This window comes from Leuresthes tenuis, unplaced genomic scaffold, assembly GCF_036924035.1.
Source record: "Leuresthes tenuis unplaced genomic scaffold, fLeuTen1.0.hap1 SCAF_11, whole genome shotgun sequence".
In the NCBI taxonomy this organism is placed as follows: Eukaryota; Metazoa; Chordata; class Actinopteri; order Atheriniformes; family Atherinopsidae; genus Leuresthes; species Leuresthes tenuis.
In genome coordinates, this window is record NW_027325365.1 from 12697207 (window position 1) to 12723714 (window position 26508).

Consider the following 26508-nt stretch of genomic DNA (forward strand, 5'->3'; position numbering starts at 1 on the left):
GACTTTTTTTGGACAGGGCAGTGTAGCTGATTAATAGTGTCTTTGCAGCCTGCTGGCAGACGGTGGTGCAGGTGATGGATGAGACGGGGTGAGTGAGGCTGTTGAAACAATTTACAAATGGGGAAATTTCACGAAAGGTCACCAATTCTACAGGTCAAATCTAAGGGTTTCACGAGTTAGATGATTGAGTAGTTTTTACCAAAAACAGAAGCTTTTAATGTGTCATCTAACACACGGTAGGTCAAGATTTACCACGTCTCCGAACAAGTGACTGAAGGAGTTGGAACACATCAAATCAAACATCGCACACAAATTATTTTGGTTTATTTTGTGTGCAGAGCTTCACTTTTCACATTTCTAGAAATGCCAACAGATTATCTCCAAAAAATGAACTGTCAAAGATATGAAGAAAAAAAAAACTTGTACAGGTGAATGTGTTTCACTGTGACGGGGCAAATAAAGCACACACCTAATAGACAGCTGAGTATGTGTGTGTGTGTGTGTGAATACTCACAGCAGGCACAATGCATAGGCTCCTGGCACAGATTCACTGTCTCTTACTAGGTAGCTGCCATCCCTCCCCGCCCGTGCCAACAAGTCCTCCGCATGCACACGGCTGATATCACGATGATACCATGACACCGAAGTCATGGTAGTTGATATGAAGAGATATGTTCATAAGAATAATCCACATGAGGTGATGGACCTTACACAGCATACAAGTTTACTGTGTCAGACTTGCACAGACGTCATTGTGCTGGAGGCCTGTCCCTCAAGTCATCAGCATCAGAGTGTGCTGAGTGGTCTGAGAGTTTAAAACTTCCCCATGGTCCTTTTTGTCAGGACCAAAATGTCAAACCCTATCAGCTACCACTTCCTGGGTCCCTGCTGGCTGCTTCTGGGTCACCCATTCTGTTCCACGGAAGGAAGAAAGAAGCAACATCCAGCTGATTTTTAGGATATTCCACTCCAACACTCCTTTACAGTCGCCAGCAGAGACTCAAGTCCACCATTCTGATAATATCCTCGTCCAGAAAGGCTCAGCCTCTGTTTTAAGTTGCAAGTTGCTGCACCCAGGTGGGTGTGTTGATCCAACAAACACAGACCAACAGCAGAGAATGAAGCAGCCACCCCTGAGGCAATGACGCTGCCTCTAACTTAACCACAAACACGAGCCCTCCTCTTGTCCCAAAACAAAAGCCCTTCATGCAAACAACAGGAAAAGAAGAACCAAGAATGGCAAAACAAACAAATGGAGCCACACACACGGTACCCACACATTCACACACGCACAGAGCAAAGACAGAAACATACCAGATGGAACTCAGTCAGCACTAAAACCAGACAGGCATGCAACAGAAACCAGACTAATTCAAATGATTTCCCAGCTCTGTTGCCATATAAGGGAAAAGAAACACCCTCCAATAAGTTCAGCCGATGACTGCAGTTGTCTTTGCTTTTTCCAAACCCAGATTCCATTTAGAGTGTGTCTGGATAAAAGCAGGCTGCCCCGGGGGTCTTACTTTCACGCTGGATGTCTGTAAGCGTGTGTGTCTTGTCAGAAGGGTCCCATTTGCACTGGCGTGATCTCCAGCGGTTCTTCAGAGAGCTGTCAGAGCAGAGGGAGGGTGCAGAGAGGCAGAGGACAACCCCGTTAGAGCGCAGGGCAGACAGAGGAAGTGACTCGACATTCCAGATGGCGGACATAGCCAGGAGAATTCTTGTGAGGGGCTCAACTACACCACCAGTGTGTGAAACAGCAGACTACTTCCTTTTTCTCCCTCTCTTCTCCTGTCTATTTTTCTTCTTCCTGCTTCTGCCTCTTTCTTGGCTCTTTCAGCAAGTTACAAACTGAAGACACTGCTTTCCACACACAGATGCTTTCCTTTTGGCTCAATTTCTCCTTATTTTCAAACACTTTTATCTTCAGACAATAAATCTTCTCGAAGGCATATTTACTTTGACTCTTTCTCCAGTCTTAGCCCTTTTCTTTTTGTCAGCCTCCCTTTACTTCCCTTCCGCTCTGTTTCAGTCCTCCTTCCCTCTAAGCAAAACACAGTGTGCATATGGTTATGATCATCCCTCATTTTCTTATTTTTGCACTCCTAGTACATCGCCCAATATTCACCCCTCCTACGTCCCTCCCACTCCATTAGCTAGAGCATAAAACTCTGTGGGAAGCTGTTCAGTCCCACATTTACTGCTCTGCCTCTCTCTACTCAGCAGAAATGTGCCGACCACCAACCACAGACCCCATAAAACAAACAGACGCAAGTCTATACCAATCTGATGATGCATCTTTTTAACCCTCAATCTATAATCACCTCTTTTTGTTATGTGATTTGCTCATACGATTAGGATTGAGAAATTTAAAAGCAATTACACTAAAGCTGTGTAGCAGTACTTTGTATTTTATCAGAGATTACTGTACTCTAATTACACTCTAATTAATCATAACTGGCTGATGGGAACGTCATTCGTTTTGCTAGTATCTAACCCATCTGAAAAAAGGGGATAAGCAAAATGATATAAATCATACTGAGTGCAAGTTGTGCATAAAATGTCTTCTTGTAACTGTTTCAACTGGTGAAATGTTGATCTGGTGGTGGTACTTAAATGGACGATCTGATTTTAGAGCACAATGTGGATGAGCAGTGAAGGTTAAATGACAGAGTGAGGTGTCTGCTTGGCTGTAGGAGGAGAGGTGAGGCAGTGGTTCAGGGAACAGTGGCAGATGAGATGGTCTGGTGCAGCTGAACCTGTTGGTAATAACCTTCTGTCTTTATCTGCAGTGGTGTGCTGAGGCCCACCGGGACACACTTCATAACTGGAGCAGCAGCAGTGAGATTCAGTGTGTCAAAACCATTGTACTACACTTGTGTGATTGTGGTTTGTGTGTGGGACCGGAAGAAGGCTACATAGTGGAGAAGTGCTACACAAATAAACACTTATAGGAAGGAAGGAAAGTTGGGTGGCCACATTTGTCCACCACTAAGTCAGAAAGCTGCTTTCAATTAAACAGAGAACGTCCTCATGGATCGTTTGTTTATTCAAGCAGAAACAACCTAAAATTATGCCGTAAGAATATGTATTTAGTGGATGTTTTTCAATCCTAACTAAGTGATATTAGGAAGTGGCAAAATTGTAGCTTAATGTGTTGTTATGGTCACATGTAACCAAGGCAATCAGCAAAATGGTGTTTGTGTTGGTATCGGTCATACTGTAAGAAGAATGTATTTTTTGTAAAGTATAAAGTAAATTGTTGTCATGTTCATTATACCTTAATTCAAAAGTTTAAAAAAAACTGTTGTGATATGTTGGTTTCGATTGATCTCTGGTTGCAACTGTGACCCGAACAGTTATGCTTCAAAATGACAGCGTAATAAAATTCATTTAAAGTTCCAGCATCAGCTGACTTGAGTTTAACTGCTTAACTGTCACATGGAAGTTGCAGAACACATTGTTCTGAGTTCATACCCTGTTTGTGTTTCAATCCACTTCACTTAATAATTCAAATCAGCTATGTGAAGAACAGTAAAGTGCACCAAGAAATCTTTATCAAAGCGTACACAGACAACACTAGAGTCTTTTCACCATCAGTTAAAGGATTCGCTAATTGGCTCGACATGAGTTGTAACAGAGTTTCTGTTAACAGCAAACACTGCATCACTGCCTCAATTTAGCTACACACTGAAGGCCGTGTTGTTAAGAAGTGGTAATACCATGGGGCTCTAATGCACTCGGACAAGACAGCAGTTCCTTTGAGAGACAATGCTGGATGTCTATATAAAGCTTGTGCCTAAAGTGGCACCAGATTAACTATAAGGGGCTTATGTGACTGTATGTTGCCTCACACAGACGAAACTGGTCAAATAAAACTCATGAGAGACAGTTAATAATAGAGAAACCAGGACAAAAAATTACCATAGGCTCTTCAATAAGTTACTTTTTCCTGGCTAGTAATAAGCGGCATATAAAATGCAATAAAACTCATACAGTATAATAGTAGCTGTTATTGTATCTCAACAGCTAAATCTTGACTATTCAATGCCAAACTGAGCATGATTTGGACCTATGGAAGATTACAACCCCATACAAAGACACAGATTAGCCAAGATTTAGCTTTGTTATGTTAGGAAATGGCAGTTAACAAATAATGGTGCAGGTCACGTTAAGGTCTAAGGTCATTAGCAGAGAAAACTGCTCATAGAATTGCTTGAAAGACAAATAAAAATCCTGTTTTACTGCTAATGACGCCAAATGATTTAGCTGACTGGAGTGGTAGTGCACTGTTCTGTTGTTTATCTACACCAGAAAATATGACCTTCATGAAAGAGTCATGGGTGGACACTCTTTCCCTGTCCATCAAATACAGGGTTGGAAGTTTGCAAATTTATCTTAAGAAGTTGGAGTTATCTGTGGACCTAAAGGAATGAATAGATTACAATAAATACCAGGCAAACTCTGGAGGCTAACATTACAATATCTGTAAAAAACAGCAGTGATTTCTGCCAATGGTGGTGCTATCAAGTGCTGACCATGTAGGGTGCTAAAACTTTAGCTGCAGGTCTTTTTCCTGTTTTTATTGTTTTAATAACTGCAAGGTTTATGCTGGAGCACTAATGTGTAATTATCTAGCTGACTTTAACCTTCAGAGATTATACTCTTGACTGATGATCCGGCGGGCTAATTCAAACCAGTGCTGTCCGGGCAGCTTTAAGGGGATCTCAAACCATGTCCCCATTTGACACTTAAAGTGAGGATAGCACAGACATACACCAATCTGATTCATTATCTTAAACTGCAAAGGTGTGACAATCCATCCAAAATACCCATCATCCACCGCCCTCATTAATTAATCAATTATTCTTAGCTGAGGAAACCAGAGGATCCTGCATCAGTCCCTACTATGGATTTACCAATAGCTGTGTACCAGTTCAGAAACCGGAGCTTTTAAAGGTCACGACCAGTAAACGTGGTTGCTTTGACGAACCTCGAAAGCCTGCTCAAATCTACATCTCCTTCTCAAACTAAGTCTAGTAACAAAGAGACCAAACTAACATACTTAAGTAGTCCTCGTCAACTTGAAAAGCCTGATATCAAAACTTTATCGGGAGGATGTTTGTAATGCATGCTGAGTCAACCTGGGAAACAGAGCAGTAGATATAGAACTTTTTTTCTAAAATACACAATAAATGACTGTTTAGTTAGTTTATGGTATAAATATGGTTTCAGTTTTGTTTTTATAATCCCAATAAGATCCCGAAATTGGCACAACTTGGGGACATGTTAAGCCAGCCACCTGAGTTAAACCTACCACAAGGCCACAAGTGTCCTGAGTAGTGAATTATGGTGCATTTCATCATCACTAACAACTTTAATGCCTCGGGGCTTTTTAAAAGGAGGTAAATTAGTGTTTAAGCCCTTGGTATTTTACATTTCCACTAAAGTAGAAGGTCTAAGGTAGATTAGGTGAATTAAGTCTGTTGAAGTGTGACGCTCCAATCGGAAAATCCTCGCCGGAGTGCTGGGACTGCAGTGCAGGACAAACAGCAGCTTATAGAGCGGTCAAACCAGAAGGTCTGCTTCCTCTTTATTGACTCCAAATCTGTTCATGTTACACATCTCTACGGTTTGTGGGTGTTCTTGTTTGTGCCTCAGAATCCAACTGGTTTTAATAAGAGATCATGTTTTCTTGTTTTTCATGTTAGTCACACTTTTACTAACCAGCCTCATCATTAAAAGTCCTGATAGTTAATGTGGGTAACACTGCTTATCTTGTTACAGTGTGATGTTCTGCTGGGAAAACCTGCACCCTGGCATTGATGTGAATGTTAATTCCTCTTTTGCAGACAAGTCACACATCCAATATGGAAGCAACACTCCTAGCAACTCGTAGCAACCTGTACGAGTAGGACAACAGTGAGCCCTACAAAAACTGCTTAGGAAAGGCTCAAAGATCCCAGCCTCCAAAGTCCCTAGATACTAATCTGATGGGATCTGATGGCATCTGTGGGAATCACATCCAATAGTCAAATCCCCACAACTCACAGGTCCCAAATGATCATTTGCCAAATTCCCAATACCAGACACCCCAGGACAGCCAAAGATGAGGCTTGAAGTTAGGTGGGTGGCCATAATGTTGCAGCTGATCAGTGGACAGTAAATAAGGAAATGCTCTCAAGCTGCATTCACTGAAAAAATCTGTTATACATTTGATTGGTTGTAGGTGTGAGATGATCAGAGATTAATGTTTTATCGTTTGGATTGTTTTTTTCCCCATTGGTCATGTCTTGCTCGCCGTCTCCACATTCATTCTCAGGCCTGCTTCACCACAGCACCTTACTGAGCGCAGTTTCTCCTCAGCTGACTGAAGAAGACGTGAATATCTCATTTCCGTTGTTGTGTTTAAAGACTGCGATAGCTATTCCTGTTGTAAAACGTAAAGTTAACAGATTTTACGAGCTCTTGTTGATATCAAGGCCAAGTCCCCACCAGCAGATATTTAGCAAACTAAATCTTTTCTACTGCATTGTTTTCACCTCCAATCCACATGGAATCAGCGTTTTTAGTCAGAAAAACTGACATATAAAGCATCTAAAAAGCTTTAATAATTAAATGATAATAAAACAAATAAAATAAAAATCTTATTAAAAACTTTAAGAAGTATATCTGTTTGTGCGTGAGGTTTTGAGCATCTCAACCTATTTCCTGCATGCCCACCGTTGGTTTGTCTAATGAGTATTCACTGGAAACAATACTAACAACAGTTCCTACATACAGGTTTTGGTGCCCATGTACTTTAACATCAAATTCATCACCTGTCCATACAAAAATAATAGTATTTGTCTTTTGATTTCATCCCTGCATAACCACTGTTTTGGTCCTGAGGTTTTCATGTTTTCAAAGAGGAATCAGTTCAGTGGGAAAGCTCAGTTTCTCCATCTATGTTTTGGTGTTACGTTAACAAAGACAATAATCCAACGTAATTATTTTTAGTATTTAAGGGAATTCCAGCATGTTTTTTTAAAAACTTGATTTAAACATCTAGAGGAGTGCAGAATACGCCTAAACCTGACTGGATATTGGGCTAGTTGACAAATCAGAAGTGGTCAAATTTGCTGGCCCAACCCTGAAGCTTCTGTTTGTGAGGGTAAAATATCTCATCCAGAACTCTGTTGAGATTCTGGTTCCTGCAGTGGAAATCAGGGGAATCAAAGAAAGAACCAGCAAAGGACTCTGGATTATAGGGAAGGTTTCTGTTGAAAGCTTTTGATTACTTGATTTCATATTCAACATTGATGTTGTTGTTTTAAATCCTTGTTACTTGCACAACAGTAAGTCAGCAGGTCACTTAGATTTCTGTAAACCGTCCATGAGCACAGATTACATCAGGCTTGGTAGAGCAACCATCTGTTCTCCTGGCTACCACAACTAAAATCCAACTAATACCACTCTGTTCCAATCTAAGCTTTCAGATGAGAACAAGGAAGTCCTTGAAGTCCATTCACGAGACAATCTTTTAACTTAATCTAATGGCATGTTAAAATTATCTCATGTTTTTAAGCAAAGACGTGATATGAATCAGTTGTTGCTGTAGACTGCGCTCAAACTACCCGAATCAATATTTCAAACAGGATTTTATACTAACAGATTTTTAAAAAAAATCAAAAGCCATTGTAAAGTTTAGCCTTTTCCTCACCGTTATTCATGAAATAAGCTTTTGAACATTTATTCACAGTAATATATCAATCACTATCGAGCCATCCAAACACAAGCTAAAATATTCATACAAGACGTGTTTCCATTCATATCTATGTTCATCCTCCAGGTTTCCCTTTAGGAAATATGAAGGCCGGTGAGTGGAAAGTGCATAATATAATTACAAGATGCAGCGAAGTGGTTGTTACAGTCTTCTATTTGGCTGTGTGTGTTTGATATTCAAAAACATGATCCTGAGGGGACCTGCTATCGAGAGAACTACTTCAAAGCGGTTTAAATTACATTGGCATGTGCTTGCCTGTCTGTCCATCTGCCTGTCTGCTGATTTTTTTTGTTTGTTTGTCTGGGGACTAATTTTGTCACTGCGATAACGTCACAAGATGCAGTCCCAAAAGTTACAGGTACATGGTTAACACCAAGTTAAGAGATCGACGTGGTCCAAAGCATGACTACCAAGAAGGCATGGAGTCCCGGTCAGTATTGCAAGTTTAGGTTTCATTCAAATTAAAAATTCGGCAGCTCGGTTTTACTGCGCCGCCTGTTTTTGACGTCAGTGTCTGTTCCCACTCCAAGACTTCTTTAAGCTCTTGGGTTATTCTTTTCAAGTCGCATACGCGACATTATTTTTAACCATGCTGCGGACCAAAACAGTAGTGTTATAATGAATTAATCAGATTTTCTCCAAAAGAGCTGTCCTTCTGGCTGCCTAAGCTGAAGGGAGGGCTCCAAGGTTGGGAGGGGTGGGTCACCGTATAAAAGCAAAACAGTAGGCAGTGATTGCCACTCACTCTGCATCAACAGTGACGGATTAGAGAAGGCAACAGAGATAACTCACTAAACAAGCTGAGGGCACGGTAAGAGAGCTGTTTTTTATATTCATCCACAACATATCAAATATAGATTAGCTGGTCAACAACTTAAAATCATAATGCAAAGACTGCACAGCAGAGAAATCAGGTTGAACTGGTTGTTAAGGTACAGGAATACATTTTCAATCCCTTTTACAAACCAGAAAGTCATCCATAAGATCATACGAAGTGGGAGAAATGCTTTCTTAGTTGCTTGTTGTAACTTAACAGTAAACTCAAGAGGATACTCACAGAAAACCACAACTGTCCTGGACTACAAACGTCTTGTGTTACTGATAAATTATCAGTTGCACCACCACAAAAACTATGGATGTCAATAAATCCTCTCATGCCCAGTCGCACATTTTGATAAGTCACCAATTTCATGTTTTCTCTATTTTCAGACTAAATCTACAACTGCCATCATCATGTCAAAGTAAGTATAACTGGTTTTTATCTTATCTCATTAATCAGCCCTGATATAGCAGCCGGTTTAGATTCTAGATATTAAAATCAATCACTCTGGCCATGTAAACCAATACGATAAAGGAAATGAGTTAAACCTGTTTAACACCATAGTAATAAAGATACTTTTACTCCATATTAAAAGAGTTCCTCAGCAGTGATGATGATCTTACAACTAAACTAAATTTACTTGTTGCTTCGCGATTCCTTTGATGCGAGAAGAGCGGCACATGCAGAGATTAAAGGGTTAACTCCCTCGCAATAAAAAAAAAAAGCAGAGCAGCTTAAAGGCAACATTCTGACCTCTTTGTCGCTCCTGTAACACTTTCATTATTTTACACTTTTCAATCATTTATCCAGGATATAGATAAACCCTTATTAAGGTGGATTGTGTGGATTTAATCTCGCAAGACAGATTTACAAGACAAAAGGAAAAGATTAAAAAGGATTACTTGGCAAACACCTGCAAGAGGCAAACACCACGAAGGATTACGTGTTTGTTTGTGGCACATACACGGAGCGAGGGGATTCCGCTGCCTACGTCACGCTCTTGGGTTTGCATATTGATGCAAAACTTGACATAATGATAATTATTCCTTATGTAGTACACAAAGTTTTGCCAAATGATGTCACTGCTATTTGTCATGTTGTCAAATGTTACTTATTTAGGTTAAACGACACAGATTGTCTTCCCGAAACAAATTGTTAAAGCAACATAATTAATGAATTGTGTGTATGGATTTACCAAAGCAAGCACTAATCCGTCCTTACAGGAGAGGAGTGAGAGGGTGGGTGCAGAGAGCAGGGTGGTTGTTCTCTAATAAGAGATGAGAAGCACATTACTCTATAGGTGTATGTGTGTGTGAAAACTTTGAAAACAGACTAAAGAAATCATTGCATTATACAGTAAGGCCCACTTGAACCTGTCCTATGTCTCATATATTCAGAGAGCTTGGGTTGCTGAAAGTTTGTCCGAAAAGTCTAATTCATAGTCTCTATTCCTTTTTCTTCTATTTTTAGAGTATTCAAGAAGACCAGCGGGAATGGAACTGTAAGTGGCCTTCAATATAATATAATCATTACAGGGCAGTCCTTGGGCACAGGGAGAAGTGTGAATTGTATGTTGCTTTTCCAGTACCCAGAAATAGCTTTTGCAACCTTGTTGGAGGAATAATCTGCAGTTCTCTATTTCTCTTAGATTGCCCTGTACTTGGGGAAGAGAGACTTTGTGGACAATGTGGATTCTGTGGAAATCGTTGGTGCGTAGACATATACTGTAGACACATACATGAAAATTCCAGTGGCGTGAAACTAAGTTAACCGATTCCTCTTCTTGTAGATGGAGTAGTTAAAGTGGACCCTTCTGGTCTTGATGGGAGAAAAGGTACTCGGTATTTTGTGCGCAATTAGAGCAAGTTTTAAGTTAAAACTTTAAGCAACAGAAACTAATAAGCAAGTATATCATTTTCCTTTGCAGTGTATGTCTACCTTGCGTGTGCCTTCCGCTATGGGTGTGACGACTTGGATGTAATTGGACTTTCATTCAGGAGAGACATCTGGATACAGCGAGTTCAGGTGTATCCAGTAACAAATGGGAATGCAGCTAAATCACCGATGCAGGAATGCCTCATGAGAAAAGTTGGAGAGCAAGGATGTCCCTTCAGCTTCCAGGTAGCATAATCTCCTTACATAGCATCAAATCCGTTTTGCTCGAGCCTTATTTTCCTCAATCACCAACCATATTTCCACCTGTTTTTGTCTAATCCGTTCTAGATGCCAACCAATCTCCCATGTTCAGTCGCCCTGCAGCCTGCACCAAATGATTCAGGCAAGGTACAAAAAGGGTCTATTTCACCACTTATTCTTATTTATTCCTCTACATTATGTTCATGTTTGATCCATTCATTCATGCTGGCTGCATACTGTTGCAGGCTTGTGGTGTGGACTTTGAGGTTAAAGCATACATTGCCAATGCAGCTGACAATGGAGATGAAGTCATTGAAAAAAAGTAAGTCTGCTTTCATTAAAGTGTAGCAGCATAAAGAAGACTCAGAGGCCAATGTCTGGCTTTTTTTTCATACTTTCTCTCTGTTCTCAGGGACACTTGCCGTCTGATTATTCGTAAAATACAGTTTGCTCCAGCTAACAACAAGGAGGGACCCAAGGCTGACATCTCTAAGCAGTTTATGATGAGTGACAAACCAGTTCATGTGGAGGCCTCCCTTGAAAAAGAGGTACGCTGAAGTCTTCTATCTTGGGAAAGGCCACATTCAGGAAATTGCATGCTACTAATTACTAAAACACAACTTTTTTTCTATTTCTTAGACTTACTACCATGGTGACCCCATCACTGTCAAAGTAAAGATAAATAATGAAACTACCAAGACTGTGAAGAAAATCAAAGTTTCAGGTATGCAGGATTAGGATTTAAGCCAGATGGAATCGAGTGTTTTGCTGGCGTGATTTAAAGAGAAGGAAGAGAAGCACGGAAATACACTTAAAGCAAAACATTTTTTTCTTTTTAGTTGAGCAGTTAACAAGTGTCGTGCTCTACTCATCTGACACCTATGTCAAGGAGATCTGCTCCCAGGAGTTTGGGTAAATAAATTTGAGTGTTTTCTAAAAGAACTTATTTACATTGTGAATTATCTAACACATGAGATCCCAACCTATAAAAAGATCTTCACATGCCAATAATTCTTCCCTTCGCTATACAGCGTTTCGTATACATACTGTTAATTGTAATTCAGCTATTTTCCCTGCAACACACAGAGAGACAGTAGCTGCCAACGGTACGCTTGACAAATCCTTCCAAATTACACCCCTGCTATCCACCAACAAAGAGAAGCGAGGCATTGCAGTCGATGGACGGCTAAAGGATGAAGACACCAACTTGGCATCCACAACACTGTAAGACAATCTACTTTCTCTCCAACCAAAGAGCTTACAGTGAGGCCAGGACAGGTTTTCATCCTCTTAATGAGGGCAATGATGCAGCTATATTGTGTCATCCACTTACAGTGTCTTAAACCAAATCCCCAAGCTCTGAAAAGTAAACTATTCCTGTCTCCTCGCAGGAGTCAGGGGGATAACGAGATGCAAGGAATACTTATATCCTACAAAGTCAAGGTTGCTGTAAACGTGTCTGGCGGAGGGTAAGGCTTCTAATAACTGCAAATAAAATGTAATAACACTTTTGCATTTGTAGCTGTAGCCCTCGTCCTGTTGCTCACCTGCTTTCTCTGTCTCTCCCTGACCAAAGCCTACTGGGTGGCCTGACAGGAAGGTAAGCGTTTCCCTTCATTTCTTGTCATGTGCTATTTTTGTGAACAACGCATAATTCACAATGGAATATCATTTTTTTAAAAAAACAAAAAACTTTATCATTCCAGTGATGTTATTGTGGAGCTTCCTTTGGTTCTGATGTCCCCAAAACCTGCAGGTTCGTGTCATGTTTTGTACATAATTTCCATTCAAATGTGTCTTGACATAATCCTCTGAGAAGTGCGATTTCCTGTGACTAATCTGATCTTCGTTTTTTCCCTTTTGTCAATTTACTGCATGCCATTGACGTGTTTCGAGCAGAAGTGTAAGTAGAAGGATAAATAAAAAAAGTGTCTCCCCACAAATACTTCTCTGTGTGTGTTGATGGTTACATGCTGCTGATATCTTTCTCATTTGTGATTGTGTGTTTTATGAACCTCAGCACATTGGAATAAAAGCCCCTTTAGTTAAGGTGAGGTCAACTCAGATTCAGTACATTCTAAGGTGTTCACTTCCTCAAGGATTTTATTTATCCTTCCACCCTTTATTGACAAAATATGAAAAAAAAAGCATCAATTATGTAATTAAACGTTGTAAAACACATCTTCTTGATATGATGACCCCCCCGAGTCATTGCTCTTCTTCCACATTGTTGTTCATTAGTGTGAAATTTAACATGTTAACCACCTGCCCCCCTCTCTAAGATGATCATTTGTAGGACCCTCCGATAGTTCTAATAGCAGCATGTATGCTGATTTGGGAACTTCCCAAATCAAGCATTTGCATAAAAGAAACTGTTTGCATTTATAAAAAAAAAAGTGCTCCGTACGTTACCATGTATGAGTCTGGTCTCCATTTCATTCACAGAACGGACATCACAGTTGAGGGGTAAAAGAAGAAAAATCCTCTCACTGATGGAGAACACAGAACACAAAGGAACTCAGCACCTACAAAGAGAAGCACCGAGTGTCATACAACTACTACAATGTTCTTACTCCCCCTGTACATATACATTTTTATTGTGAATCACTATGAGAGTTCTATCACTGAATAACTGTGTGTGGCATTTGTTGGAAGGCCATCTTGGCATTACTTAGAACTATGTACGTACTGCGCATTTGTCAGAGGAAATGTCCCATCGTTTAGAGTAGACCGTTCTGCACATTCGAAAATCCAAACGTGCAGACTTTAATTTGTGCTTAGTATCTATTGTTTTGTCATTATATTAATTAAAAACTGAAGAATGAACCTGCAGATGTGGGATGAATATGCTGAAAATACTTGTCACGACAAATTAAATAAACTGTCCCCCTCACTACTCATGAGTCTGCTCATTTGCTCGGGATCTTTGTCTGACAGTCTTAGTTTGCGCACAACAATGAGAACGTAATATCATCAAACTACGAAATTAATTCTTAAAAAAAATTAAGCTAAATTACAAAATATATGAAAACGTTGTTAATTCCATTAAAGCCGGACTTCCTTGTTTTATTCAAGTGTTGAACCAGGATGAACCGGTGCTGTTTTAATTGTGTCTTTATGCACTCTGTAACAAGTAGCCTTTCGCAAAGACACACAAGTTGCTCCTTTGTCTTTCTCCCCATCTATGGAATTGCCAAAGATAACACGGTTTGACAGACATTAAACAGCATTTTTGCAACAACAGTGGGATTCCAAAAGTTATTAGCCAAAAAAATGTGGTGCTACACTGTTACTGTCCTTTGAAGAAACTGTAAGAAGGAGTGGCAGGCCAAAAAAGACTATCTACAGTAGAAGAAAAAATATGGAAGTGTCCAGAAAAGATCTGACACGGGACCTTAGAGATGCATCTGGCCCTTCAGCTGATCCAGAAACAGTGGTCTTCGTTGGAAGGGTGGCTGTCAAGAAGCCACTCTTAAAGAGAAACAGGGAAACAAGGCCGAGGTATTGTAAATGACACAAGAGGTGGACTGAAAAGCAGTAGCAGCTAGTCTTATGGAGTGATGAATCCTAACCAGAGCATAAGCTCATCATTACTGAAACAATGTGGGATCATCTTAACCGACAGACAAACATTGAAATGTCCCTCAAGAAGCCTGGAGGATTATTCTTCAAGACTACTTAAAGAAATTACAGTTTTTAAGAATATAGAAATTAGAGCTATAACTTAGAATTGTACACATCTGTTGTTTTTTTTTTTGCTTATGTTGAAACAGTCTATTTCTTGGTTCCCTGAAAATATGGAAAGAAATATGAAATGCTTTTGCACACTACTATATATCAGCAATCACATATGAGACAGATTTAGGGACTTGAGCTGTGTGTTTTTCATTGTTGTCCCACTATACATATCATGGTTAACTTTTTGTTCTTACTCATCTCCCAAACAAACGAGGTCCGCTCAGATTAAAGAAAAACTTCACTTGAAAGCTCTTTTATTCGATTATCACTCTTCCTGCAAACAAAATATGTGAAACTGTACCTTTTCTGAGCTGGAAAAAATAGCATTAAGTCCGAATGGAAATACGGTAAAACGACCCCTTATTAACTTCCCCATTTTTTTGTTGTTTTTCGACGACTGCCTCTTGGTTGCGCTATTTCACTATAGTCCGTTTAAGAAAACAAAAGCTCTGGCTAGTGCACAGTAAAGATAGTCGGCTTGGTCCTCTCCGGTCTAGACGTCACAATATTAGCCAAGTCAGCTAGTTTAGCTAGATATTTTTAACAAAAATGTCAACCACGACCGGCGGCGGAGAGTTTGGCAATCCTCTACGGAAGTTCAAGCTCGTATTTCTGGGTGAACAGAGTGGTAAGCTGAGCATGATCTTGTTCAAACAAACGTTGGCGTACTCGGATGTATGGAAATGTTAAAAGAAGTGTCAAGATTAGCGAACTAGCTTCTCGCGTTAGCTCACTACTGGCCAGCAGGATGCAGTTATGACTATTAAGTGGACTGTGATGACTAGCAGTGATATAAGACAAAACTTTAATATTTTCTTAGGTTTATAAATAGTGTATTAGATAAAGAAGGATAAAAAAAAAGACCACGGACCTACCCATTTTTTTTACTCCAGTGATGATGTCATCGGATAGCTACCGTTAGCTGACTGTAGCTTACTAAACTAGTTAGAACACCCTGCTTTTCATACGAATTATTTCTTGAAAATTGCTCTTACATTGATTTGTTTTGTCAGCTAGTTTTTTTCTGTCAACCTAAAGCAGTGAACGACGTTATTCAGGCTCCAAGTTGATGATGCATCAGCAGCATCCCACTAGCGTAATCCTAGCTAAACGTATCTCCCACCTCGCAGTCAACCACTTGAGCCAGAAACATAGCAGCATATGTTGACGTCCACTGGTCACATGAGACCTGAATGTGGTTGCCATTAGTCTAACAAACCATGATTTATTTCTAATAGGGAGGCCCCACATGCGTTAATGAATTTAAGTGATACTATCTTCATTTGTCATTGTAGCATGTAGCTAACTATTAGCTGGCAGCATCTTGCAGAGCCACGTCGGCCACTGAGTCCGGAGCAGTCGGCCTTTTTCCTCACTCAGTATCTTCAGCCTCAGAGGCTGACACCGTCAAACCCGACTGTGTTTTATATTTGTTTTATTCGGTGTGTTAGTTGCAGTTTTGCATCATGGACCAAATGTCAGAAGTCTTATCGTTTAGAATTTCCAAAATTTTGAGGCTCCACCCTTATTGCCAGCTCAGCGTGTGGGTTCAGCAGTCCATCCTGCATCAGTGATAATAGCAGGTTACTCACCATGTGATGTCACTGAATCTTGTTTTTTCTGCTTTTTTTTACATTTATTTATCTTCTTTTAATTTAAGATTTGGATTTTTATAGTCTGTTATTGTATTTGCTCATTAGCTATGGTCTTTGATTGTCTGGATTAAATGTGGTGTTCTTACTTCAACTAAACTACTGTGTTTGTCTGCGCAGTTGGGAAGACCTCACTCATCACCAGGTTTATGTATGACAGTTTCGACAACACTTACCAGGTAAAAAGTGAATTACTACGATGAGTTAGACTGCTGGAATACACTTTGTCATCTGAATCAGACACATTGAGCTCATTCACACAGATTTAATCAGTAATCGTAATTAATTACAGCTGTTTCATAATCCTCTAGTTTCATGCTTGGTATTAGAATCGTATCCAAATAGATTTTAGAGAGTTTGGATGGCAAAAAGTTCATCCAGTTTTTGCTAATTTGATTCGAGCTACATCTGGGAGTGTTTGGGTTTGTTTTTCTCATCAATTCTCTACAGATGTGTCCTAGGGCAGCTACACAATGTGTGATTTTTAGCCATCTTAAAGGTGCACTGCGAGCCACACTGTGCGACGGGCATCTAATAAACTTAGCTCAAAACCCAATGTCTGCTGAATCCTATGAGGCTGCGATTGAAGAGCACCTTATCCTAAAGTTTGTTGTCTGAGTTTACAGACTGAAAAATAATCACCCTTTTTACTGTTGTCTACATTGATATGTTGTCTGGTTTGCTGCTCACCTACAAGTTGTAATTCCAACACTATTTCACCCCTCGGTGCGTCTTTCTTTGAGCTGTCGTAGTATGAGCTGGACGGCATGCTCTACAGAAAAGACTTCTGCTGCCACATCTCAGTCGGCTTTGCTTCTTAGTTTGAACACCACAGGTTGCGTTTTTGTTCATTTGGCTTCCATCTCCACTGTTCAACTTAGTTTTTTTACCCAACGGCACCAGCATCGCTTTGATCAACACGTCACTTCCTGCTTTGTTACTGCGGATTGATTTGAAGACGCAAGTCATAGCAGCAGACACACAGCAGTATGACCATCCTGTATTTCTTTGGTAGGAAGACCTCGAAAGACAACGGTTGTCTTTTGACTTCACTCGCTGTCCATTGCAGGGCTGCCGTTTTCAGCCACGATCAAAGATCTCACCGTATTTCTTTTACATTGATCATCCTTTCATATGGGATGACAAGAATCACACATTGTTTAACTTGTTTCCCATTATTATGGGACACACAATGACGTCAAATACCAGCTTTGAGTACAATCGGTCCGTCCCCCTTTGATCAGGCAAAGCTTGGGGGGGGAACTTGCACAAAAGCAGCGCTGCTTTTGCTTGTACCTTTGTTGTTACCAGCAGCAAATGATGCCAGTCCGCTGATCATGTTTGGAAACTCTAATTTGATCTGGTCACATCCAAATCGAGCAGCAAATCTGATTTTCCTTTAGTTTGAATTTTTTTTATCCTGGTGAATTGTTAAACATAGCAGTATTATTTAGACTTTACATACACATTAGAAGCACAGTTTTGAGTCTCTTGTCCTGCTTCAGATCATAGTGATTATATGACATTTACATGAAACATGATAAATCTGGTTATTAATGTCCTTCTGTGTATGATCGTTACAGTATCACGGATTCTGGTGGTGTTAGAAAATGTTTCAAAAGCACAATAAGACGTTATTTGTGTTGCTAAGACGTGGGATGCTTTTCCACATGTAATCACACAGTTTTGACTTCTATCTATGACTTTCCTGTGATGTCGTGTTTATTACATGAGGTGGTCTAATGCTTTTCCCGAATGGTGTGCAGTATATATGGAAAAACTACATGCTGATCAGAATCCCTAACTTTACAATGTTTGTCTTAACAGGCAACAATTGGCATTGACTTTTTGTCAAAAACCATGTACCTAGAAGACCGCACGGTAAGCCCTGTGCACTTTGTTGTGTTCACATCATTCCCATTGAAGTTGTAAAACTGCTAGAAAAGCATGTATCTGCTCTCTGTGTAGTTGCCACCACTTATTTCCCTCTCACCATTTCATATTGTGTTGTTACATTGTCCAAGATATTTTTCATATGATCAACATATGATCGTGTTTTTAGTTCCCATCATTATTTTTTTCAAAACTTTGCTTTCCTTCCATCCCCTGGCTGGATCACGAAATGCCCCTCCCCCCCCGTTCACCCCCTTTTCCCACATTTGTATCATGGCTGGCCACAGATTCGGCTGCAGCTCTGGGATACAGCCGGACAGGAGCGTTTCCGCAGCCTCATCCCCAGTTACATCCGCGACTCAGCCGCCGCTGTGGTGGTTTATGACATAGCCAGTAGGTATCATGGCCTTGCCTCTCCTCCTTGTCCTTCGCTTATTATGTGGAAGGGCAAAAAACCCACCGTTTACCAGTGTGACAAACCCTGTTAGACAGCATGATAAGACTGTTTGCATCTGCTGTGGTGATTACGAAGCATTGCTCCAGCAGTATCCACAAGGGGTCTGCGCTTTTCTAAATGCTGTCACATTTGAGGCTGATAGACTGAATGAATGTCTATCAATGTCACTTCATGGGCTGAGATTCTCAAACTGTCTAAACAATAATCCAGCAGGGTCTCCTTTCACATGTCTTGTATGCATAACACTTGTCATCTTTAAGCTTTCTGCATTCGAATGATTCTCCCGTTCCTCCATTAAAGTCCATATTCACCTTTGCTGCTTGGCTTGCAGATCTTCTATGTTTGTCCTGTTCTTCACTTTGCTGTTCTCTCCTTGCTGCTCTTTATCTCTTCCATTTTTGTCCTTCTCTTCTCCTACATTCCAACCCTTAGGTCCGGCTCCAGCTTTGGGATACTGCTGGACAGGAGCGTTTTCGTAGCCTAATTCCAAGCTACATCCGTGACTCTACCATTGCTGTGGTTGTTTATGACATCACCAGTGAGTCACGGCTGTACTCTAATATTCTAATAGGAATTTCTAAAAGAAACTGTCTTAATTTCTGCTGATTACTCTTAGAAAAGGAAATTTTCCTTTTTAATACTTCTCTTCTGGATGCTTCTTCTTACTTTCACGTAACTCCCGAGCTTAAATGAGATGCTCTACCAGTGTAATACCAGCCTGTGCATACTTTTACTGAAGCTAACATAACACATGTTTGATGCCTTTTGAGGCTACGGCGGCCAATGTGCACAATAAATTTGTGGTGTGGGTTTTTTTTTTTTCATTTGCAGATCTCAATTCATTCCAGCAAACCTCAAAATGGATCGATGACGTAAGAACAGAGAGGGGAAGTGATGTCATTATCATGCTTGTTGGGAACAAAACAGACTTGGCAGATAAAAGGTACATGGTTGCGTGATAAGTGCGGGTGACCTGTGATGAGGATTCTCTTTCTGTTGACAAAGACTGATAAATGCATTGTAATTGCCTGATTCTTCTACAAATAAGAAATTGGGTAGCATGAACTATTTCGGTGTATATAAACTCTGCCAAAGCCTGGAATCCCACTGTTCTTCCCTTCAGAGCATCTCACCCAACTTTGTTTTTGTTTTTTTGTTTTTTATCATTCCTTGATATGTTGCATACTCCAGCCTTTTTATAGTTGATTTAAGTACCTTTATTTCTTATAATTTCAACACATTTTCTTTGCCTTACTTTTTTTTTTGTTCCCCTGCCTGGTATGTTGTCTCCATGTCATTTTGAATTTATTTTTGTGTTTCCTTCTATCCACCCCACTCACTCCTCCTCCCCCCTTTCCTCTCCCGGGACCATGGCAGGCAAGTTTCTGTTGAGGCGGCAGAGAGGAAAGCTCGTGAGCTCAATGTGATGTACATAGAGACCAGTGCCAAGGCTGGCTATAACGTCAAACAGGTTGGTGATAAGCAGCAGCGGGTGTAATTCTGACAACTTGTCCTGCGTCCAGCACAGGTTTTATTGTCCAATAGGGTCAAGCAGGCCCATCTGTGACGTCTTGGATGTCGAAACCTTCGTGTGTTCACTCAGTTTATGGATTACAGTGTGACTAAGGAGTCGATTGCCTGCTCCTTCGTCTTCACTCAGCACAGCTGCTTCTCTCCCTTTGTCCACTTCCTGTTTGTCTGAGTTACAAACTAACCTCTCTTTTTCACCAAAGTAAGATTCTGTGTTGAGCTCTCTTTGTTTTTCTCTCTCCGTTTCCTCCCTCTCCTTTTGGCTTCTCCGCTCTGCGACGTTTCTTTCCGTATCTGTCTCTTCGTCCTTCTCCCCACCCTCCGCTTTTACCGGAGCAGACAGATCACCACGGAGGAGGGCGAGCAGAGAGCTAAGGAACTCAATGTCATGTTCATTGAAACCAGCGCAAAGACTGGCTACAATGTCAAACAGGTAGCGATTCTGTTTTCTAAGGGCAGTTGAGCTAGTCCTTCCTTCAGAACTTACACTTCCCTTTTCCCTTTCATGGCTCACCATGACTTGCCTTTCTCGTGTGTTTCAGTCGTGTTTTCACCCCCGCAGGCTTTGCTTGTAGATGTTACGCTGTGGTTTTCACTTGCTCTGCACGGGTTTACTGCCACGGCATTTCTTTCAGCATTTTGTATGATTCACCAGAACATAACCAGCTTTAAAAATAGTTCTGCGACTATAATCCCCATCACCGAATACGTTGGAAGGCTGTGTACATGTGAAATGCAAACCGAATGCAATGATTGGCTACTCGCATAAACCCAGTGTGCAATTTGAAATGGTACCCAGATAATGTGTCCAAACTTGAGATGGAGATAATTCTTTTTCACTATTTCTTCTGACAACACTCAGTGTGTGTTTTGAAAGGAAAAGCTTTTCCCATTCTGTTTTTTACGCACGTTTTCAGATGCTTTAGGTATATTCTTCATCTCATAACAAGCCACATGTTTTAGTGGGTCACAGGTCTGGACTGCAGGCAGGTCGCTTTAGCATGCAGACCGTTATTATAGAGCCATTCTGTTATTAGTGTGGTGCTGAAGTAAGGAAGGCCCTTCCTAAAAAATTTAAAGGAAAAGGCTTTCTGGATGCTAGCATATGTTGTTCCAAGACCTGTGTATGCAGTAAATAGGATTTAGCATCAGTTGTGCCTTTACAGATGTGGAAGTTAGTGGTGTTTGGATTTAGAGTTTGTAACAAACCAGACGGTCCCTCTTTCCTTTAGCCGGGGAAACGCTGCATCCATGATTTCCAACAAACTGTATTCACCGGGGTGGCTTTCAGAAGGCTTACTGAGCCCATTAAGTGATTTCTACAACAGAAGTCTTTCTGTTTGATGCAGTGCTGCCTGTCGATCCTGCCGGACGATTACAGCAGCAACGCTATTGATTTTTCAGCCTCGTCCCTTGTGTAAAGAACAATCTTTGGATTCATTACCAGATGCAACAGATGTGTACATTTACCTTTCAGACCAGGAGTGATATTCCAGCGTAACATCAGGCTTGTCCGGGCCAGTCTAACCTCTGAGATGTTGGGAGTTTTTGATATATATTAGAAAATCTGCTGTACGGGACATGGTGAGGAAGTCTTAATACATGGCTTGTTATCTAAAGAAAATAAGGCCCCGTTGAAGATGAATGAAAAGTGTGCTCTTAAGGCCATACGGTTTTTGTTGTGTTGAAGAAGTAGCAGCCAAAAGAAATTTTGGACTTGTGGATGTCTGAAGATTAATGGAGTTAGTTGCAGATTTTCCACTAGTGTTGGAAGAAAGAATTTACAAGCTTTACTAGTGTATACTTTTGGATTAAACACCTTGTAGATCACTGTTCCTCAGCCCCAGCCCTCTGCCAGTGCCCTGCATGTTTGAGATGTTTCCCTACTTCACCAAACGCGGCTGAAAATGAAGGCTTGTTGGCAGGCTCGAGCAGAACCTGCGGACAAGCCGAGTCTGATGTGTTGGATCAGGGAAACGTCTAAAACAGACCAGTGGGCCGGGACGAGTGGCGCTGAGGAGAACTGGCGATCAGCTTTAGAGATGGGTGATATGATGATATACTGTTAGAGAAAACACATCGTCTATTGTTCATAGGTTTCTTTGTTTCATTGCATTGTTGGAGTTACCATGAATCAGTTGGCAAGACAACATTACCTCGGTGTTGGAGGATTACAGTGGCAGTTTATTAGTTGAATTTCCAGGAAATGCGAATACTGTTTTGGTATTGATCTAATAACATTTCATTCATAGTAACCTGAGGCATATCAAACACGCCTGCTTGATGTCACATCGTTTTTACATCCCACTGTAGTAAGACCAATTTCTACTGAGCTATCTAAATCTTCTTGCTTTGTTCCGTAGCTGTTCCGGCGTGTTGCTGCTGCATTGCCTGGGATGGACAGCACACCAGAGAAAAGCAAAGAGGATAGTATCCTTTTCGAGTTACTTTCAGCAGAAATTCTTTTTATGTCAAGTTGTTGTTGTTGCCAATGCTTTAATGCTTCTAATATATAGAAAAAATGGTAATGAGGGTTACTTATGGTGCTTTCCAGAGCAGACGGTTCCACAGATGGCCTGAAGATAAACCACTCATAAGGAAATATGTTCATTTTCATTTAACTTTCAATAGAAGCTCTGCGGTGACACAATAGAAGACATGTGATTGGTTAATGAGTTCATATGAGTTTGAATAGAAGTGAAGAAATAATATATTAGTGATTTAATTACTTATCAAAGGAAATATTAAATAGGATAGGCTAAATGTTAAAGAGACATCTAAGAGAGTTAGATAAATTAGCTTTGCTGGAATATTTCTGGGTTTCCCAAAGAGACACAAAACAACCACGAACGGTCTTAAGCGACCACCAAGAGACACGTCATTGTGTGTCTCAAAACAAGCCCAAACATACGTAATATTACCAGAAAGCAACAATCAAAAGACTACGCAACCACAAAGATGCACAAAAACGACCACAAGTGAAGACTGAACGACCATAAAGACAAACTCAGTGAAACATGAATTGAAACAAAGAACTCTGAACGGCCACAGAGATGCATAAGTGCATTATAAAGGGACAAAAAGAGAAATAAACAGTTGCATGACAGAAAAAAAAACGACCGCTTTGACACACTTTGTCATTAAAGTGGCAGTTCATTGATAAATGAGTCTTTTTGAGGATTATTTTATTTCTTAAGGATACACAAAGACACTAAAAATGACTACAAAGGTAGACAAAAAAAAAGCCCATTCAGTCACTTATCATGAGTTACATTAATAAATATCTCTGGACAGACCTGTTTTGAAAGTGTGTGTGTATTCTGAACATAAAGAGCAATATTTAACTTTGGTTTATGGTTTATTCGGTGAGTGTTTATGAGATCTTTGGATCAAGCTAAATTAGGGAAGGGCATTTCATTGCTTTTTTATTTATTTATTTATTTCTTTTTAACAATGCTTGTGTTTAGACAGTTATCTATGATGATGGTTGCAAAAAAAAAAAAGTGTCAATGGTCCTCAGTTCCTGCAGCGCTAACACAAAAAAGGGGTGCGGGGGGGTGATACGTACTCCAGAAACATGATATATGAGCAAGAACTGTGGTCCGAAAGCACATTAAGTGCACCGGGAAAGTAAGAATGAAAGCTCTCTTGTGAAAACTCACAATTCATCGAAGATATTGCTTTAACCCTCTCTTTCTCAGTGATCGACATCAAACTGGAGAAACAGCCAGAGATGACTGTAACCGAGAGCAGCTGCTCATGCTAGTGCTCCTCGGCCCCCACCCAGCTTGTCTCCTCTCCCACCAACAGCTTGTCTCTCAGCGGTCACTCTCCGCCCGCTGCACTCCGCCGCCGGGAACGAGGACCTTTTTTATTTTTATTATTATTTTTATTTTTTTCTTCTTCTTCTTCTTCTCCCTCCTTTTCAACTCAGTGACTTTTCAAAGTAACCGTGTGGATGTGCATTACATGTATTGAATCAGATTATCCTGCGGGGGGGAGAAAAAAAAAAAACCTATTTCAGAAGCAAACATTTAAAACAAGGTTAGATATGTTCAGATTTTCTTCCAGTTGCATGGCATTATATAGGATTGCAGACTGACATCGCTAACCGCTCTTGAGTTATTGCACAGTTCAGAATCTTAGTGCTGTTACTCTCGTCGTTGTAAAGTTAACCTGCTTGGGATCACGTCAAATGACGGCACGGTTTAATTCTCTGCCCGTTGTACTGTATTTTTATTTCAAATGGAGAATTCGCCCGAACCTGTTGCATCTCTGACAGCTCAGTAGTTCTCGTCTCATTTTGAGGAAGCAGAGACAGGATCTTATACCAGTGAGTTTGCATCATTTCAAACCATGATATTACAACATCTTAAGTCGAGTCAACCCTTTAAGTTGAAGACGATCGGTGGAATCATTCTTTCTGTGCCAGTTTATACGCATCTGTGGGTTTAAGCTGCCAAATGCGACATTGTGTTAGCACGCCAAATTAACAGAATGTCGATCCATATTAGGAGCAAAATAACAAGGGAATAGATGTCCATCCATCAAAGGGAAAGCATCACAAATTCATTAGACTGGCTACTAACCTTAAACATTGTCTGCATTAAGATTACAGCAACTGTCTTTTCGATGTTGTTAAATTAGCTGCACGCATACTAACACAGCTGAGGGGGAGTTTTAGGTTATTGGATGAGGAGAAAAGAAAATAAAAAGCCAGTGTTTAGTTGTTTTTTTTTCCACCCCGGTGGAGACCACCGTCTCATTGATAGTTTGTGTTTGTGTCGATTACACTATCGCGAGAACATGCAGCATGCTCACCATGCAGGATTTATATGGATAAGAACACAGATGCCTTGCTTGTTTGTTCACCATGTTGTGCACTGAATCAAGCCACAAATATTGTAAAATATCAAAGAAGCCTGCTGACTGGTTCATGGCTTCACTCGATGTTTTGTAGAGCTGGTAGATTAACGTCCTCAGATGCAGCTAGTGCTTACTAACACCCTAAATAAGGAAAAAGGAAAAAAAAAAAAAGTGCAGAGAAGTTAGTTGCAGTATCTTTTGCTGTATCGCTATTTCCTGTGTAGGACTGTTGGTTTTATGCATTTATTTATTTTTAATTCTTGGACATACAGATGACATTGTACGCTTAACCAAAAGTACAGACGCTGACGCGCATGTTGAAAGTTTATTTTATTTATTGTTTGCGTGTCCGCTAAGGCTCCACATAAAGGTGACATTTATGCCTGGTGATGTTTTCTCTTGTGTAGTCGGTAGCTTGGTTTACAGTGACGGGTAAAGGCTGCAGCATCTCCAGACAAATACACACACACACATAGTGCAACACAATCCAATAACTAGCCATAGCACAACAAATAACACCGGTCATTTGCTGTTGCTTGTTTTGAAATGTTGGCCTTTTCAGGAGGATTTGAAGGTTTAAGTATTTAATGACATCACGAACAAACATTTTATCATGAGCAGCTCTTCTCTTATTTGTCACTGACTAAAATACTCAGCTTTGTGCTCTTCTGAATTGTGTCTGTCTATTTGAAATATGACGTCTACTCGTGTTTAGCAGCGTTTGTGTGGATAATGTACTATTATTATCTTATGTATAAAAAGGAGAGTCAACGAAACACAAGTGTAGGCCTGTCACATGGAATAAAATAAAGATATTTCACCAAAACGCAACAGGTTGTAATCCCTTTCTTTCAGAAGCACTGCTGGTGAAAGATCTCCATTAGCTGGGATGGAGTCATATGGTTCATTCATTCATTCTTTCCTCTCTGAATCCTGTTAATCAGTCCAGTTAATAGCATCTGAGCTGAAGGTGAAAAACCTGTCTCTTGTAGGTGTGTGACACACGTCATCAAAGTAGACTGAAACTACACGTTGGGCAATACATCGCTGACATGAAACGATACAGCAGAAAGGTGCGGCAAAATATACGAACATGAGATGGCATTTCAGAAACTCCTGTTGCTGCCTATTACATGTGCAAAGAGAGTGTGACTGGAAACTAAGTTATTTGCTACATTCAAGTTACAGAGATTCCTGTTTGAAGTGTTTGGCGTACAGAAACCGACAGCTCTGTAAAAGGACAATCGTGAATTTGGAGACGTTTGGAGTGAGGAGGCCCTTTGACATCAAGGATAATCTGTCCTCCCCTCAATTTGTGGCATCACTTCAAGACTTGGTTTGTGGTTTTAAAGGAAAGTGGACCAATTTCAGTTTGAAAGCTCGGTAAATAGTTAATCATTGTGAGGTCATGTTGGTCGGACAGCGTTAGGGGGGGGGGGGGCTAAGAATGTTCGGCTGCCCATTAAAGCAGCACTTGTAAGCCCTCAACGTGGACAGATAAGCTTTCCTAAGAAAAGCAGATCAACAAGATCCCCGTTCTATAAAATAGGCTGAAGTGATTTGTCCCGCTGCTGTCTGCCTCTCAAGGCCTTCCCCACTCCCTTTGAGAGTTTGAGAGTCTGGTCCAACTGGCTTTTGTAGACATAACTTG

General features: G+C 40.5%; 3 protein-coding genes across 9 annotated transcripts in view; 2 read left to right on the forward strand and 1 right to left on the reverse strand.

The window, feature by feature from the left end:
* Nucleotides 1-13221, reverse strand: part of inppl1b (inositol polyphosphate phosphatase-like 1b) — a 28884-nt gene extending 15663 nt beyond the window's left edge. The window contains exons 1-2 of one of the 3 annotated variants that reach the window (XM_072395474.1): nt 13134-13221; nt 515-1609 (exon numbers count right to left, since the gene is read on the reverse strand). In XM_072395474.1, coding sequence (XP_072251575.1) covers nt 515-651 — 137 coding nt within the window. In that variant the 5' untranslated portion in view covers nt 652-1609; nt 13134-13221. Of the gene's footprint in view, nt 1-514; nt 2093-13133 lie in introns of those variants that run through there. The other 2 variants (XM_072395473.1, XM_072395475.1) reach the window with 2 other exon arrangements.
* arr3b (arrestin 3b, retinal (X-arrestin)) lies at nt 8504-13256 on the forward strand. 2 transcript variants are annotated; one of them, XM_072395477.1, is made up of 17 exons: nt 8504-8576; nt 8975-9006; nt 10056-10086; nt 10234-10294; nt 10375-10419; nt 10513-10706; nt 10809-10868; nt 10967-11043; nt 11134-11269; nt 11361-11445; nt 11561-11633; nt 11808-11945; nt 12113-12190; nt 12298-12321; nt 12428-12481; nt 12742-12771; nt 13167-13256. In XM_072395477.1, the coding sequence occupies exons 2-16, from the start codon at nt 8999-9001 to the stop codon at nt 12752-12754; spliced, it is 1077 nt and encodes a 358-aa protein (XP_072251578.1). In that variant the 5' UTR covers nt 8504-8576; nt 8975-8998; the 3' UTR covers nt 12755-12771; nt 13167-13256. The 2 variants fall into 2 exon arrangements, with proteins under 2 accessions (XP_072251578.1, XP_072251577.1); XM_072395476.1 differs by lacking the exon at nt 12742-12771 and having other exon boundaries at nt 13167-13250.
* Nucleotides 13257-14898: 1642 nt separating this feature from the next.
* On the forward strand, nt 14899-25688 carry rab41 (RAB41, member RAS oncogene family). Of its 4 annotated transcripts, none has more exons than XM_072395484.1 (8): nt 14899-15087; nt 16232-16290; nt 17939-17992; nt 18292-18397; nt 19293-19404; nt 20331-20424; nt 22355-22421; nt 23693-25688. In XM_072395484.1, the coding sequence occupies exons 1-8, from the start codon at nt 15009-15011 to the stop codon at nt 23755-23757; spliced, it is 636 nt and encodes a 211-aa protein (XP_072251585.1). In that variant the 5' UTR covers nt 14899-15008; the 3' UTR covers nt 23758-25688. The 4 variants fall into 4 exon arrangements, with proteins under 4 accessions (XP_072251585.1, XP_072251584.1, XP_072251583.1 ...); XM_072395483.1 differs by lacking the exon at nt 18292-18397 and adding an exon at nt 18894-18999 and having other exon boundaries at nt 14900-15087; XM_072395482.1 differs by lacking the exon at nt 20331-20424 and adding an exon at nt 19839-19932 and having other exon boundaries at nt 14903-15087.
* Nucleotides 25689-26508: the final 820 nt, after the last annotated feature.

What these genes read in the sequence shown, in the direction of transcription:
- arr3b (XM_072395476.1), top strand. An exon ending in TGGTCTTGATGGGAGAAAAG is followed by an intron (nt 10,420 to 10,512) that starts GTACTCGGTATT and finishes TTTCCTTTGCAG; the next exon opens with TGTATGTCTACCTTGCGTGT. An exon ending in AACTTGGCATCCACAACACT is followed by an intron (nt 11,946 to 12,112) that starts GTAAGACAATCT and finishes GTCTCCTCGCAG; the next exon opens with GAGTCAGGGGGATAACGAGA.
- rab41 (XM_072395484.1), top strand. Translation starts at nt 15,009, where the DNA reads ATGTCAACCACGACCGGCGGCGGAGAGTTTGGCAATCCTCTACGGAAG. An exon ending in ACAGACTTGGCAGATAAAAG is followed by an intron (nt 19,405 to 20,330) that starts GTACATGGTTGC and finishes TTACCGGAGCAG; the next exon opens with ACAGATCACCACGGAGGAGG. An exon ending in AGAGAAAAGCAAAGAGGATA is followed by an intron (nt 22,422 to 23,692) that starts GTATCCTTTTCG and finishes TCTCTTTCTCAG; the next exon opens with TGATCGACATCAAACTGGAG.